At 39.9% G+C, this 17,340-nt stretch overlaps 1 protein-coding gene across 3 annotated transcripts; it reads left to right on the top strand.

Moving 5' to 3' along the window:
* The first annotated feature begins 2,516 nt into the window (after positions 1–2,516).
* HSPA14 (heat shock protein family A (Hsp70) member 14) lies at positions 2,517–16,542 on the top strand. Of its 3 annotated transcripts, none has more exons than XR_006165348.1 (14): positions 2,517–2,622; positions 2,753–2,833; positions 2,926–3,008; positions 3,999–4,047; positions 4,874–4,967; positions 5,095–5,185; positions 6,332–6,436; positions 7,210–7,371; positions 8,317–8,472; positions 10,019–10,121; positions 12,378–12,590; positions 13,039–13,163; positions 14,178–14,248; positions 15,852–15,896. XR_006165348.1 is itself a non-coding variant. In XM_042792887.1 (14 exons), the coding sequence occupies exons 1-14, from the start codon at positions 2,566–2,568 to the stop codon at positions 15,928–15,930; spliced, it is 1,518 nt and encodes a 505-aa protein (XP_042648821.1). In that variant the 5' UTR covers positions 2,517–2,565; the 3' UTR covers positions 15,931–16,542. The 3 variants fall into 3 exon arrangements, 2 of the variants coding, with proteins under 2 accessions (XP_042648821.1, XP_042648822.1); XM_042792887.1 differs by having other exon boundaries at positions 12,990–13,163; positions 15,852–16,542; XM_042792888.1 differs by lacking the exon at positions 2,753–2,833 and having other exon boundaries at positions 2,521–2,622; positions 12,990–13,163; positions 15,852–16,542.
* Positions 16,543–17,340: the final 798 nt, after the last annotated feature.

Below are 17,340 nucleotides of genomic sequence, written 5' to 3'. Positions count from 1 at the left end.
GAGGCTGTTATCGGAGCCGGGGGGGGAAGTCCCACCTGGAGGACCACTGCCCAGGTCCCCCCGCAGCCGAGCTGTCCCACAGCTCTCCTGAGAATCGACTCATATTCCCCGGATGGACATATCACAGGCCATGGTCTTGCAGCTGCCATCTCTAGCCTAATTGGAGCTTAATTTCCTAAGAATTAAGTCAGAACATGCTCAGGATAATTAAAAGACGTTCTCTCATCCTTCTTTCCTCACCCCAAGGGACATTTTAGAGTATATACTATTTACCAGCCACAAAATGGTCTGTTCAATAGAGACACTTGCTTCCACTTTAAATAGCTCAGCAGATGTTACCACCTTTTTCACGTAATCTCTGTGATTTTCCTGCAGTCAGAGGGCTAGGGACAGTGCCAGGGGGATCCATTTTTGCATTCAAGTGTCTGAGGCTGCCTGTGAGTTCTCGGTACAGAAGGAGCTTGGGCAAGCTCATCTCGTACTGTGCTAACAGCTGGTCTGACAGTGGCCGGTCTGGTTTTTGCATGGCTGAGACATGTGCCACAGACTGGGAGAGAAAGGGCAGCTCTGATGCTGTGCCACTGGTTTGTCAGCTGAGAAAGAACCCTAAGAGGTTTCAGCAGAGTACCTAGCTAAATCAGAGGGCTTTGTTCCAGGGGGGAGCATCGTGGGCTTGTTTGTTTAATGTTGGTAGCTGGAAATGTGCAGACTCCAGTCAGACTGGGGCTGGATTTATCTCCTCCTATCTCAGAGGGATAGCTCTCCTGGAGGTGTGAAAGATTCAATTCTTTTGCATCCTGAAACCAGAGTGCTGCTCAGACCAGGGTTCGCCTCCCCAACTCCACCTTTAATGAACAACAAGCATATTAAAGCTTTCCCTTACTTACAAAACTGCCATAGCAAGCAGGGCAGCCTCTTCCTCTTTTTAGAAGTGGGTTGCTCACCCCATCTCTCAGCTCACTCAAGTTCAGTGCAACCTCAGAGCTTCCCATTAGCTAAGGACACTACTCAAAAAGATAGGAAAGACACAGACAAACAAGGGCTTTTCACTGCTCAACACTACTGGCCACCACAAACCTCTGCCAAGGCTTTTCTTGACTGCTTCCACTCAGGTTTGCTTACACCTGGAAGGAACATTAACTGCTTTAGTTAAGATAAGCAGAACTTCTGTGTGTCCATGGCATAACGACGACTGGAAAATAACTGTGGATGTGCTTAGCAGTGTGGCCACAAACACTTTTTGACACACATATTACACATAATGGTTTATGTCCTAATCACCAGTGTATTGTCATAAATGGTGCAACTGGTATTAGTATTTAGGGGAAAGCACAAGAAAATATCCTTGGCTTGTGTTCTCCCTTACTCTCCTATCTTCAGTGTCTCTTCCCAGACTCCCTCCATCTTTTCTTTGCCAAAAGCATCACTTCCATCTGCTTTCTTCTACAGTACCTTCCCCCAGTCCCCACAGGTCTCTCTTGCTCAGCCCTTCTCTTTTCATTTCTCCAAGAGGCAGAAAGGAGCTACAGTTTGAACAACTTTCAAAGGTATTGTTTTCAGTTGTACCAGTTTTGCCTTTATCAACACTGTGATGATCTCCCAAGCATAGACTGCTGGCAATCTGAGCTTCAGCCTTTGATCAGACTTCAGCAAGCTTGATACTGAAAGGAAAATTGCCCCATGACTTAAGAAGCCCAGGATCAGTTTAGGGACATGAAATCCCTTTGCAACCCCAGGTAGTTCCTTTCACCTCAATGTGATCCTGATTCATTCCTTTAATCTTTAACATATCATATATAAAGCAGAACAAGAACAATCTTTACTTCAGAATGATGCAGTGAGGTGATACTGCAGAGCGCTTAGACTCCCTGTGGAAATGAGAGACGAATGAGCACCCAGACCTAAAGAAGCGCTGCCATCTTTACAGTGAGAGGTCGCAGCTACAAGGTGGCCTGCACACAAAACTTTGCTGCGCCCATTATAGGGCTACATGAAATCTGAGGAGCCTTCAGCACGCCGGCAGCTCTGGCCAGGACGAAGCGAATTCTGTGTGAACGCTACTAAATTCCTCCCCCCGGATTGATGAGGAACAATTTTATTTCCGCCCCCCCCGCCTCGCCCCTCGCTGTGGTGGTGCCAAGACGGATTTCCCCACTAGAAGCGCAAGGTAAGGAGGCACCGCACTTTGCTTTCAAACGCCGGCCACGCCGGGGGAGATCACGCAAAATCAGCGCTTCGGCTCGACCGCCTCACAGACACCGGCAGAATCTACCGTCGCCATGAGCTCCGTTGCCTGCTGCCGACCCAGCAGGAGCCGCCGACATTAAGGCGCACACGCACGGCACGGCTGCGCTCCCCTTTCCCCATTTTAACCCGTGTTTTCCGGCTCTTTTTTTCTTTTTTTCTTTTTTTTTTTTTTTTTTTTTTAATCCCTCCCTCAGCGGCGGCTGCGACGATGACGGCACTTCCGCGCGCGCCTCTCCCTGATTGGCTTGTGCGCGTTGACTGGCGGGGCGCGGGAGGAGGGGCCGGCTGGGCGCGCGGTGGGGCGCGCGCCAGGGGACCATGGCGGCCATCGGGGTTCACTTGGGCGCTACCTGCGCCTGCGCCGCTGTCTATAAGGTGAGAGGGGCCGCTCCCCACGCGGGGGGTCGTGGGCCGTGTGTTGGGGGGGGGGGGGGGGGGCCGGGCCTCGGCCGTCTCACCCTCACGCCGCGAGTGGGGCGCTCACGGGCGGTGCCTCTGTCCGCAGGATGGCCGCGCCGACGTGGTCGCCAACGACGCCGGGGACAGGGTCACTCCTGCCGTGGTCGCCTTCTCGGAAAGCGAGGAGGTGAGGCTGCCCTTGCCCCTGGGGGCTGGGAGAGGAGGGCAGCTCTGCCTCTTGCCTAATTATTTTTTTTTTTTTTTTTTTTTTTCGTTCAGGTTGTTGGCTTAGCTGCGAAGCAAAGCAGAATAAGGAATATCTCAAACACTGTGGTGAAAGTAAAGCAGATCCTTGGCCGAAGGTAAGAGAACAGGTGTGAAAGGGAAGGTGAGAAGTTTACTTTTCCCCATTAAAACTGGTCAGTGAAGCATAATCTCAGCACTGATATTTTAATCTAGTGTGACAGTAGGTAAATTAAACTGGCATTGACAGGAGGGTAAGTCATATCTTAAAAATTCATTATATTACGTTTCACTCCAGGAGTAAAGAGATGTGTAGTATTTTATGTCTGAATTTGTCTGCAAAAATAAAATTGTGACATTTACTAACAAGCTGCGTATATGCTTTTGATATATACTTAAGTTTCTTAACTAAAATGTTTTGTTGCCTCGATGTTTTCCTGTGGCTAAAATTCACTGTAGTCTCATTTGCATGAAACGTTGTATTGCTTTTATTACAACTGTGGAACACACTGATGTAATGCCAGTTGTGATTCTTCAGGTAGTGGAGCTGTGCAGCTACAGTGATGCTAGGACAGAACTTGTTGGTTTAAGTTTAACATCAGACATGCAGTAAAACTTTTCAGTGATAACCTGGCTGTGCATTATAGCCCTTTCATTGAAGGGAGTTGACAAGATGATGTCTGTTCTAATGTGTTTCTCAGCACTTTTCAAATGTAGGGCTTTACATAGTTAGTAGAGGTTTAAGAATGGTCAGCTTATTGCTGTCACGCCATTTCAGCCAATGCAACAAAGGTACCACTGAAATCTTTTATAATGATTATTTGGGAAAGCAGGCTAAAACAATGTGTTGTTTTTTGTTTTCCCTTTTCACTAACTAGTATTTTTTTCATCATTAATTTGGGGAAAGGAGATTGAAAGATATCAGCAGTCAGAACCCAAACCAGTTGGGTTTTCTTTTGTATAAACATATCCATAGAGTAGAAACAGGAATTTTGGCTGAAGTATAACTTCATATGCTGTAGACATTAAAAGGAATACCAGCAAGGTTAATTTGTACAATTACCCTTGAGCATGTGATTTATTTTGTTATTTTTAATTTGTCTGGACAGCTCTGGTGACCCACAGGCAGAGAAATATATTGCAGAAAGCAAATGTTCAGTGAGTATGATCTAGTTTCTTGTTCCTAGAATAACACGTATCATTTTATGCTCTTCTTCTTGGCATTGTTTGTGCCACACCATGTTCATGTTCTGTAGTGATCAGCTCTCATTATATGAGGTCTGTTTGCTGCTATATAGAATGTTTCTCTTTATAGAAAGTAGAGACTTACCCTTGCTCTAGAAATGGCATCATAATGTAGTCCAACAGAAAAATTACATGTATATGTTTATTGGCCATTCTCAAAAGGGATGATTGTTATATTTGGGTGATAGTGTTGTGGTATTTCTTAGCACTGGTAGAAGATGCTCAGGTTACAGCATCTTGTGATAAAAATGCTTCACCACTTGATTTAATCTTAGTATTTAGTTTGGATAATACTGTGCTTGTTACTAGAAACCTTTTTGTAAAACAAGAGAAAAATTATCCTGGAAAATACATTCCTAAAGAAGGAATGAGGTTTTCCTCTGGTTTTTAACTGTTCGTATCGATGTGCTTATATAAACAGTTGTTGGTTTTTCTTAAGGAATATAAGCAAGCAAGTACTTTTATTTTAAACATTGCATTTGTACTAAAGCAAACTTCTTGATAGAAAGTCTGGAGTCTTTAAGTCCATATTAATGTCACTGTCATGTCTGTTGGATAATACAAGTTTTTTGGTGAACTTTGAGCACCTTGGAAGCATTTATTCTCTTATGGTAGAGTACTAATGCAGAAAGTCACACAGTCCAGTGATTTTTACTTTGAATAGAAACTGAATTAAACATTACTTTATGTTAATACCCAGGTTACATATCTAACAAAGGTATGTTGGTTTTGCTTACAGATAATTGAGAAGAATGGAAAACTTCAATATGAAATAGATAATAAACTTATTAACCCAGAAGATGTAGCAAAACTAATTTTCAGTAAAATGAAAGGTATATAATAAGTAAAATCGTATCATATTTTAGTTTAAGCTGTCCTCATATTTTTAAGTTGTGGTATATTGTGGGTTGTTTTTTTTTTTGCTTTTAATCAACATGTTCTGCCTATGTTTATAAACAGAAACTGCTCAGTCTGCATTGGGTTCAGATGTAAATGACGTTGTTATCACTGTACCATTTGATTTTGGAGAGAATCAGAAAAATGCCCTTGGGTAAGAGGATTAAGATTTTTCTGTTATTTAACGTGCCTAAAGCAGACCGGCTGGCAGATCAGCCGTGGGAATTCTGCTGGACTTCAGCTTGTGACTATCAGTCAAGACATTGGAATGTTATTTGAACTGTGAAAATATGAAAGCAGAAGATTAAATCCTGACTTTTCATGGAATTCACTGTTGTAACCAAAGTGAAATTCTGAATCAATTGAAGTGAGAGGGTATTTTGTGTCATTTCAGATGCAGATCTTCAGTGTCCCCCTTGAAATGTGAATAGTTTCCCAGCCCTCCTCCATAATTTCCCACCCCTTCATATAACAATACTCACCAAACCAAGTGGTGTTACGTGATGTTATTGAGGACTGTTTTATCAGAGAGCAGATACAGAACACATACCAGTATTCTATTTGGAAGTTCTGTTTGGAAAAAGTTCTGCTGTAGAAGATCCTCCATATGAAAACATAAGTAGACCTAAAGTTGTGCATAGTTGGCAGCGTCTGTTTCTACTTTCTGATATGTAGAAGCCCCTATGTTTAACTGTCATGAAATAATTAAAGGACACCTAAAGTTGGTAATAAAACATTAGTGAGTGGGGTACTTGCATTATATGTAATGAAAGATTTTATTGCTTTGGTATGCAAGTTTCATGATAACCTCAAAGTGGAGGAAACATCTTGCAGGACAGTCCCAGGATTACTGAAGTTTCAAGAAAACATGTAAAGAAACTGTTAAAAGTGAGGTATGGTAACCTGATCTGGAAGTAAAATCAATTTTCCTAGCATGATACCTGTTGAAATAATGTACCGAGAACTTCTAATACTCAGTTAAAGATAAGTTACTGAGTTTGAGGGTGGGGTTTTTCATCTTGTAGTTGAGGAGGGTTTTGCTCTTTTTTATGGGGTATGTAGGCTGATAAATCAGTGTTTTCTTTGACAATGCGCACACAGCAGATCCAGGTACCTGAAGAACACAGTAGCAACTGAACTTCTTCATACCTTTCTTTTCCAGTCACTTTGCGTTGTTAATACCATGCTGTACCCAAGTTCTGAGTTGGTGGCATATATAGTTCAGATGAAATCTTAATAGCATGTGTGACTATAGTGAAATCATTAAAGTAAAATGAAATGCTGTTATGCCTTACCACAGGGAAGCAGCTGCAGCTGCTGGATTTAATGTTATGAGGTTAATTCATGAACCGTCTGCAGCTCTCCTAGCTTATGGAATTGGCCAAGATTCGCCCACTGGGAAAAGGTAAAATCCTAGTATTTTACTTCTTAAATTTAAGCTGCTGTACTTAAATCCTGAGAAGTCTTAAATGAGGGAATGCTGTGTTGCTGTAGCAGTCAATACAAAATTAATGATTTGAGGCTAGTTTTTTGACTCACTAAAGCCAACAACAGTTTATTATTTGTAAAGCTGTAGTGTTTTAAAGCCTTTGTTTTGGTTTTTGTTTAGAATTGTCTTTAAAGATCTGTCTGCGGATTCCGTGTTACCCTTTAATGAGCTGATTGGAATGAGGAAAAATGCATTCCTTCTTAAACAGATTTTGGCACAGGTGTTTTTTAGTTGTGGAAGATGGGGTAATTTTACATCTGCTAGAACTAAAGCAGAGTTCTTGAGTTAATAGGTACATTGAGTTTTCCTTATGAATATTCACATAAATCACAAGATTTTCAAAATAGCAAAGACTGCTGTCAGCGCGAACAGTTGAGTATTTTTCTTCCTGGTATTTTTTACCCTTCTCATACAATTCCTGCTTATGATCTTGAATGTAATGTTCAGTTCTCAACTGTGTTTTAGGAAAAACTTTGGCTAATCTCACTGTATCTTTAGGGGACATTGTCAAGTAATCAGTAGTACTAAGATGAATTAAATACAAACACAACTAATCAAATTCTCTTGGGAAAACTGATTAAAACCTGCAATACATTGTGTGGTGGTAATTCTTTTAGGCAGTGTGTCAGAGTGAGCATAATTTCAGATGGCTTATTAATGCTACTTTCAATTTTTTTTTTAACTTGCAGCAATGTGTTGGTTTATAAACTTGGTGGAACATCACTTTCTATCACAGTCATAGAAGTAAACAGTGGAATATATCGCGTGCTTGCTACAAACACAGATGACAGCATTGGTGGAGTTTGCTTCACAGAAGCTCTAGCACAACACTTAGCTTCTGAATTTCAGAGGTAGGTTTTGAATTCCAAGTATGTTGCTGTTAGGAGAGGCACTTTGTTATCTTATGCTTGCTTTAAAAAAAAAAGTTGCTGTTAGGAGAGGCACTTTGTTATCTTATGCTTGCTTTAAAAAAAAAAGTCATATTAGGTTGTCAGATCTAGCAGGCTGTCTGCGAGTGAAATGGCTCAAAGATATTAAAGTAACAGTCAGTTGTTGGGGGCTGAGGAGGAAAACTTGGAAATACTTTGTTTAGGGTAGGTGTTGCCTGAAATTGGTGTTGAACTATAAGGGCTCAGCTGTGAACTGTTCTGTGTTTCAAGTGATATGTGTGACTACAGGCTGCTTACATCCTTTCAGTCACGAGATTTTGGGATGGTGGGAAAATCATCTGTGTGGATTTTGTTTGTTTTTCTCGCTGGCATAAAGGACCATGGAGGGGCTTGTGTCATCAGACTGAAGTCTGTATGGCACATCTTCCTATGATGAACAAAACCAAACAAATGCATTACTATTAGCCCTAGTGATCGTGAGGTGGTCACTTGTTTACTATCACAGGAGATTGTTCGGATGAAACAAGTCAACAAGATAGTATGTCTAATGTTCAGTGTTCTATTTCTTTTTAATCTGTGGTTAAAAATCAGTTAACTAGCAGACCTTTTCATGCTGTTCCTTGCAGTCACTTACAGGATTTGTTCAGAAAGACTTAAATCTGTATGATAAACACTGATGCCTGAGTTCAGAGTGCCTCTGCACAGTGTTCTTTAGTTGAAATTGAAATAGACAACACTTCTATTCTTTGTGAGCTTTCAATAGTGGCATTGTACATAATACTGAAATGTCTACAGGAAGAAAAATGTTCAATAGCTTTAGCCTGTTTTTTCCTTTTGAAAGTTAGAATTATCACTCAAGCACCTGCCTTTCTAAACTGATATCTTTTCTTTTTTTTTTAAATATAGGTCTTGTAAACATGATATTAGAGGAAATCCCAGAGCCATGATGAAGTTAATGAACAGCGCTGATATTGCAAAGCACTCTTTATCTACCCTGGGAAGTGCGAACTGTTTTGTAGATTCATTATATGATGGATTGGATTTTGATTGCAACGTGTCCAGGTAAAGCAAATATTGACGCTACTACTTTTATATAAAACTATGGTTTCTAGGTGGTATTTAGGATGTTCAACAATCTTTGATTTTTTTGGTGCTGTTAATTTTAGAAATGGAAGTAAGATAGAAGACCAACTTTCTTTTGGCTTTCTTTCATATTGATGATTCTGTTATGTGATCTGTAGTGGTTAGGGTAGTAACACTAACAATGTTTCCCTAAGGGTTAGAAAGTAAAGTGTAAAAAGGCACAAGGAGACCCCATCTTTGGAGTCTGGTAGTTGATAAAAGGGAAATATAAACTGTAACTACTCAAGGTGGGTCCATGTGTGTCCCATTCCCCCTGCTTTTATTGGTTTTGTTAGATTTTTCTTAAAGAAAATAAAAAATTTGGACTCTTTCATCTAAATGAGCTTCAGAATGATAGGAGCCATGGAAGTCTTGATGTTGCCTCTGTTTGACAGCTGGAGTAGGAGGATACTTTCTGTCTTTTTGTTCATACTGCTGTGTCCTACTCTAAGTCTTTTCTCTCTTGGGATGATCTCATAGTGAAACATTCAGCCACTTGTGAATGCTCTTGATCCAGCAGCAGCTTTAACAAAATGAAACAGACTTCAGTTCTAGAACTGTGCATCCACTGCTGTGGCAGTTGGATCTGGTAAGATAAGGCACCATGTGTTTGCAAGTCTGAGAAGCAATACTGTGTAACTTGTTTTGGCTCAGTTTTAGATAAGGATGTTAGTGTTGCAGAATTTCACTTGCTGTATTCGTACAGAGTAAAACTTTTTACAAGGCCATGTAGTGATAGGATGAGGGGTAACGGTTTTAAACTGAAAGAAGGTTGGTTTAGATTAGATGTAGGGAAGAAATTCTTCCCTGTGAGAGTGCTGAGGCACTGGCACAGGTTGCCCAAAGAAGCTGTGGCTGCCCCCTCCCTGGAAGGGTTCAAGGCCAGGTTGAACGGGGTCTAGTGGAAGGTGTCCCTGCCTGTGGGAGGGGGGCTGGAACTAGATGATGTTCAAGGTCTCTTCCAACCCAAGCCATTCTATCATATGACTCTGTGAAAACTTTCTCTTCAGGCTTGGAAGAGCCTGAAGCAAGCACAAGCTTGTTTTTCAGTTTGTTTAATCTGCTTTCTGTGTGCAAATCGGGACACAGCTTGATTTGCTTCTAGAAATTCAAAAGGCACATTTTTGTCTTTGTGTCTCCATTTTAAAGATGATGAAGCAGTTCCAGGATTTTTTCACATATGAGTGAAGACAACAATACTGTATTTTGTCAAGACAGTAATACTGCTTTTTCTCTAGTGTATACTGAAGAAGAATGAATGTGCATTCCATGTAGGTGTTAATGATGGAATCAATAGCGCTGGTATTTTCACAACAAAAATCACTTCCATCAGGATTAATAGTTGAGAAATTACATTTCTTACAAAAATCCCTTAGTACCAGGTACAGCTAGAGAACCAAAGTATATTCTAAAAATGATTGTTCTTCCATTTCAGGTATTTGTCTCTAATAGATGAGATGACACTTTTTTTTTTTTTCCTTTCTAGGGCCAGGTTTGAACTTATCTGTTCTTCGCTTTTTAGTAAATGTGTAGAAGCAATTAAAAAGCTCTTGCATCAAGTTGGATTTACAGCAGATGATATTAATAAGGTAATAACAGAAATCACTTGTCTGTAGTATGCTTTAGAACTCCACAAGAATAATATTTATTGGGCTTGTTTTCCTTGCAGACGGAGATTACTTCATGATGTGTTTAAGCATTTTTGGATCAGATCCAAGAAAATATGTAGACCTAGGGTCTTTAGGATTCGTGTCTTTGATTTGGTTTTGGTTACTTGAAGTTAAGTAGAAGGTAGAGTCAGAGTCCATGATGTGTTTTTACTGCCGCATGTTGAATAAATAGTAGAGGATGTCTCTACTTGGTGTGTTTGTGTAACTCTTGGTAGAGCCAAAAAGTACTTTCTTGGAGTTTAATATATAGACTTTCTTCTGCCTTCACTAAGCTTTGGATGAGGTTTGCTGACACTTCTGAAGAAAGCCTGAGTTTTGACTTCTGTCTTACAAGGTGAACAAATTGCTTAGTGTCTACTTGGTGCCTATGCTCCGCCTTGTTAGCTTAAGTTTAAGAACATATTGGATGCTGAACCATAGAGTGCTTTAGTATCGAAGATGGTGAGTAAAGTAGCAAACATTACTAGTTTAATTCAAATGTGGTTTTTTTTGCTTTGGTGTAAGAGAGTAACTTCATCTCAACCCTGGTGCACCTGTGTGTGGCAAATAGTGCTGCATTTATTGTTGGTGGAATTGGCATATAAATTCCATAGAAAAAGTTAGCCTGTGCTTTTAATGATACTTGATGCCATTTCAGACTCTTAACTAGTGTTTGCTGTGTCACATTTGAGTTTTGCTGGTAGAATAATTAAGTATCCCAGGCCACTGTTGAGAGAATGTCTTTTGTTTTCTGGTGGCAGTACTTTCTAGGTGGTCCAATGTACTGTTCTCTCAGGCCTTAATGCTTGGGCAAAGGGAGACAATTTAAATGTAAAAATAAATGAACCTAATTTACAACTCCAAAGTTGTTTTACATGATGAAAAGTGGGAATTAACTTTGTTTCCAGACCTAGTTGATTTCAAAAAAGTTACTGTAAGAAGGGTTTTAAGAGTTTTTTTTTTTTCTTGTGAGGGACAGCTGGTTGTCAATGACATCCCTCAGGATTTGGTACCAGGGCTAATACCATTTAATGTCTATTAATAAACACAGATGATGGGGTAGGATGTGCTCTCAGTAAGTTTGCAGACAGTACCAAAATGAGGGGAGCAATCAATACCACTGTAGGTCAAGGCTGCTATTCAGAGGGGTCAAAAAAGGTGAGAGAAATGTATATAATAGAATACTTCAGTTGGAAGGGACCTACAATGATCATCTAGTCCAATAGAGAAAAAACATCACGAAGGTCAACAAAGGCAACCGTAGAGTCTGGGACGGAATAATCCTGTGCAGCAGGGCAGGCTGGCAGTTGTTAGAGAGCAGCTTTGGAGGAAAAGGCATGGGGGTTTCTAACAGTCAGTAAGCTTGAGAGCAGTCAGCGACCTGCCTCTGCAGCAGAGGCGGCCAATTGCGTGCCAGGCCGTAATAGCAAGGGTGTAGCCATGGGTGTAGGAAAGCATTTGTTTCCTTCTTTGGTACTTGGACAGATTGTCCAAATACAGTCTCATCATTTTGGGGCTTCACAGGAGAAAGGTACAGCCCTTCTGGAGCCAGTCAGGTTGGAGGGCTGCTGAGATGATTTGGGCTGAGATCTGGGTTTGCCCACCTGTAAGAAGAGGTTTGGGGGAGACTAATGCTGCCTACAGTTACCTAATCAAGACAAAACCTGACCTACTCCTTCCTGTAGGTACATGATGGAAGGGTGAGTGGCAAGCAACACAAGTTACAACTAGGGGAAATTTTTGATACCAGGAAGAGACTTGGTAGTGTGGGGGTAGTCAAACACTGAAACAGGGGCCCACAGTCTATGGAGCTGAGATCCATGGAAATAAGGTCCTGAGCAACCTCCTGTACCTGGACCTGTTCTGGGCAGGAGATTGGACTAGATGACCTCTGGAGGTCCCTTCCAACCTGATGTTACTTTATGATTAATTCCTCAATTTTTAAAATATTACTTCATCTAGCTGATGCTTGCTATAAGAAACACTTTTTCAAGACACCATTTCCAACTTGCAAGCTATTTCCTTTAATTTTTAAATACAGAAGTAACAGAAGACAAGCAAAGATGGCATCAATTCTTTCTTTAACAACTATGGAGGATGAAATATCCCAGAGCAGTTTGCATTTCTGTATTGCAGGTTGTGGCCTGTTTTATCTGTCGGAAGAAAGATTTGAAATCATTAAGTCATGTTTTTCAGGTAGTTCTATGTGGTGGGTCTGCTCGAATCCCGAAGCTACAGCAGCTGATCAAAGACATTTTCCCAACTGTGGAATTATTGAATTCAATTCCTCCAGATGAAGTTATTCCCATTGGTGCAGCCACAGAGGCAGGAATTCTGCTAGGGAAAGAGAATCCTTTGTTAGAAGAAGAAGCGCTTATCGAGTGTTCTGCCAAAGATATTCTTCTTAAGGTAAGGCTAAAATTATTTAACTCAAAATTTTACTCCTGCAATGAATATATAGCACTGCCTGTGTATGACTGATGTCAGGGAAACAGTATTGCTTTATTATTAGTGCTACAGATCAGCAGTAAGTGACAACTTAGGTTTATTGACAAAATATCTATAGGAAAAACTGATTTTAAGGGGAGATAGATCTTATCTTTGCTGTGTTATAGTAGCTGGACTTTTTAATTTATTTATATGAATTAAATTTATTTATAGGAATTATTTTTTTTTTTACTTGCCGTGATGTTAAATGTGGCAGAGAGAATGAATATTGGATTTCGTTTGTTATGGAGCACTGTTGTAACACTTCCAGCTCAGTAAAGTACTTAGAGAAAGGCATGAACTTTTTTTTTCTTTTTAAAGGGAGTAGACGAGTCAGGGGCTGACAAATTCACAGTGCTATTTCCATCAGGGACACCATTACCAGCTCGAAGGCAGCACACCCTGCATGCTCCTGGAAACACTTCTTCTGTATGCCTTGAACTATACGAGTCATTGGGGAAAAGTCCCATGAATGAAGAAGGTAAATTTGCACAGGTGAGTTTATACAGATTCATATGCACTTTTAATATCAACCACTTGGAAATCAAGTGGATATAAAAAAAAAAAAAAAAAAAAAAAAAGTAAAACTGAAACCAATCCCACCCCTATCAAAACTTCTTGTTACAAACTTAGAATGACATGCATCTCTTTGGAAACATTCTTTAAGTGCTCTTCTATAAATGTGTTATGAAGTATTGAAGCACTTTTTAAAGAAGCGGAAGTTTCCCTTTTGAATTTGTAAAATAGCTGGCTGGGTTTGATGTTTGGCACTACAGTGGTAAGCTTGCCTGGGATGAAAGATCATAACCAGTCATTCCAGTAGTGCATATCTTCAACGTTTTAGAAATAAAACTGCTGGAGTTAATGATGTAGCTAGTATATGTACTGTTGGTGACTTTTTGACCTTCCTAGATTGGACAGGGTCTTGGTATTAAATACCACATGTGATTTTTCACAGTGATAAGATGACCCAGTAAAAAGATACTACTCAGGGGTCAACCTATTGAGAGAATACAGCTTGTTTGTAAACAGTGGTGATATGCTTACTTTGGCTTCAGTGCATGTAAAGCATTGGGGAGGCGGCAGATGTGGCTGAAATGGGTGGAATACTTGGGAAAATTGTTATTCCACCTTGGTCATCCCCAAAGATCTATAAGGGGATGTGGAAAGGATGTTCCTTAATAATTACAGAACTGATCCTAAGTAAAGGAATATGCTCAGCTCTTATTGTAGTCTATGGGAGGTGTAGGTACTCCAGCTATTTTAGTGATAGACCCTGAAACAAAACCACTGAAACAGTAGTGCAAATAGCTAAAAATGCATAATTTGCACTACAGATGAATGAAGTCCACTGGGGCATACTTTGATGTTGAATTACTGATATGAGATGCTAAACAGAGTGAATTGCACGCCTTAGCTATTGTGTCACTTCCATTAAATTGCTGTGTGAGGATTTAGAGAACTTTATATTATAACATGCTTGTTGTTTTTTTTTTTTTTTCTTAATAGATTATACTCCAGGATTTAGATAAAAAGGAGGATGGCCTACATGATATACTAACTGTTCTCACTATGAAACGGTATACAAAATATTTATTGTTCTGCTATTTAACTTGCTATGTCACACTTCTGGCAAGCAGTCTTTTCTCCTGTTACAGAATGTTTAATTTTGTGTTGAGAAATGTCAGCATTTCAATGCCTACAGGGCTGTGCCCTAGCAGGGGTAAATGCTGTAGGAATGTGGTTTCTGTGCTATATTTCTGTGCTTTCATTGTTTGATTCCTAAAGAAATAAAACTTGAACACAGTTGTATAGATAGTTTTTAGCAACTTTTAAACTGTTGATCATTTTAACCGTGCTTGAGAGCAGTCAGGATCTTGGATTTCCTGTGGAAGGGGGTCAGGTAGTTCTGTTGAGTGCCCACACTCTTAGGAAAAACTGAAATAGAATTTATAGTTGTGATGGAATCCATGAAGGATTTCTCATATGCACCCTTTGTGATGAAAACATATGGCTTTGTCCTTTCAGAAACAGGGTTGTTAAGCATGAGAAACAGTGCCACAGGAAAACAGGCTTCATAAATCTACTTTTTATAGAATTACCTGTTTATTGTGGGAACATGAAGTATCTTGTAGCAGGGTGGGGAATGATATTGAAGAAATTAACTTTCTTGGGCCTTTATAGGAGTGTTTGGGCTCATTTGAAATAATCTAAATAGTTTACATAAAAATATCAGAAGGTGCAGTTCAAAGTAGTCAGAGCATGTTTGTCTTCTGAAGAATGTCCTGAAGTTCATACTGCTTTTATAAATAATATGAAAGTTGTCCAGATGTTGCTGAAAAACTAAATTACTACTTCCTATTTGACTTCAGAATACTTCATTTTCTTCTGTTAACTGTCAGGTGTATTAATGCTCTTTTAATAGACTTGTAAAATACCTTGTTAGTCATACAGAGGTTTGCCCTTAGCACTGATTTAAAACAAACAAACAAACAAAAAAAAAACAAAAAACAAACAAACAAAAAAAAAACTTAGGGATTATATACACAACTGTGTAGTGCAGAAAACCTGCATTATTTTTTAAAGGGGTTTTTAGTAATTTTTAGGTTAAAAAGATAGTGATAGAGAAAGTTCACTAGACCACATCTATTTCTATCTAAATATTAAGCGTGACTTATGTCTAGATGAAGTAAGATTCAATATTGTCTCTAATTCTTGGATTTTGAAAACTAAGATTTTCCACATTGAAGGAGATCCTTGGTATTTAAAGACTACTACTACTTTTTAAAAGTCAAGTTCTCATGCTTTGAGAAGACGTGCTTATCTCTTGGTTGTTACTCAAGAGTTCTCAAGATGAGTATTTTGAATATTACTGCATATTCTATTCACAAACATATACTAAAACTTAAGTACAGTATTTAAACATGTTCCTGAGTCTGCTCCAACATACATAGAAAAGATACTTGCTTTAATGGAGGGCAAGAAGTGCATATCTAAATACTCCATAAAACAAAATTAATTACATGAATCTGTGTTGAAGTGTGTTTTTCCCTGAATATTTTTATGCTAATTTTTCCTCCTTTGGTCTGCATTGAATCTATGATTTATCCTCTCTGGAACATGCAGTAATATACTAAGTTTTGTGCTGAGACAGTCTTAAACATACCTTTCTCTTTTATCTAGGGATGGGTCCTTGCACGTTACCTGCACAGATCAAGATACTGGGAAGTGTGAAATCATCACTGTTGAAGTGGCGTCATAGTCTCTTTTGAAAGGCAGCATTTTCTAAGTTGATTATTGTCTCTTGTTGGCTTTTGTGCCAAAGTGGTGACTCTCTGAAATGTCTTTAATGATTCTTAGAGGACTGTAATAAACTGGCGTAAAATACTAATTTGCCACCAAGTCTGTTTGGAGTGGAAAGCATGGTGCAAAATGTTAATCAAGATATGCAGACAATAGAGCATTGAATTATCAGCACCTGATTTAAAAAATGCAAAGGGAAAATCTTCGTGCCTGTGGTTCAGCAACAAGCTTATTGCATAGTCTAAAAATTTTTTTTTTCCTTGGACAAACTAGGTTGTGTACCCATTCAGCCAGTCTGTCAGTGGCTTCAACAGCATAGCATTGAACCAGTAAGAGCTAGACTGGTGAAAATCCACTCTGATAACTGTACCAAGCTTTACTGAAGTCCTGTGTGGTCTTGATGTTGCCTGAAACTGGACGTGATGTCTGTTTGCGCTGACCTCTGGAGCAAGATGGTTTTTTTTTTTCTGGAGTTACTGTAAGGTGGCTTTGTGGTGTTACCTGAAAAATATGTGTAAGGGTTTTATGTGCTTATTTATGTGTTATTAATAAAATATGGGGGTTTTATGCAGATCCTGGTGTTTTCCATTCTCTGTGGCACTGTTCTAATCTGTATGTCCTTATAAATTTGTTTGGATAGAAGCTGACAGCTTTCGTTTTAGGTAGGGGAATAATAAGGAGACAGAGCGGGCAAGTGTAGTTAGGGGATTTGAGGGTCTCGGCCTAATGTGCAATTAAGGGGCAACGGTTCGGCCCTCAGGGTCAGATGTTACCCTGTAAAATTAATAGCATAATAATGTTACTGGAATAAAATAATTAATGTGTAACAGCAGAGCCTCAATCAGAGGCAGAAACTAGAGCAAGTCCTGCCAGTCTGAATTTGAAGAGACCTGTGTTCAATTACGTGTTTTACTACGGGCTTCCCAAATTGTTTTGTGTTTGCAGAATGTGCATTTCAATATTATTCCTACCTTACAAAAGCACTAGCTACTGCATAGCATAGATATGAATCTTACAAACAAGTGTTTGTATTGTGTGGCTTGCCAGCCTGGACCTGGGGTTTGGACTTGTGAGGCTTCCTTGAACGGATGAGGTATGGGGGGGGAACTTCTGTCTCCCCTATCCCTGGGTCTTTGATCTCTGGAAAATAAGTAATTCGCCAGTTTCTACATGAAAACTTCTAAGAGGGGTCTCGGGAAACCCAAAGTTTGGTTCAGTCGGGGCAGCGGACTCCCGCAGCCCTGACCAATGCGAGCACAAACTGGTGGCCAGACGCGTTCGAGGGGTGGTTTTGTCGTGTGCAATGGTGGCAAGTGGTGGGGTTTACGGGGCTTGGGGCTAACTTGAAACCTGAGAAGCGCGCTGTGAA

The sequence above is a fragment of the Tyto alba genome, unplaced genomic scaffold, assembly GCF_018691265.1.
Source record: "Tyto alba isolate M040663 unplaced genomic scaffold, T.alba_DEE_v4.0 Super-Scaffold_2, whole genome shotgun sequence".
NCBI lineage: Eukaryota > Metazoa > Chordata > Aves > Strigiformes > Tytonidae > Tyto > Tyto alba.
Note: the sequence above shows the minus strand (reverse complement) of the source record. Positions and strands in the feature narration are given on the sequence as shown.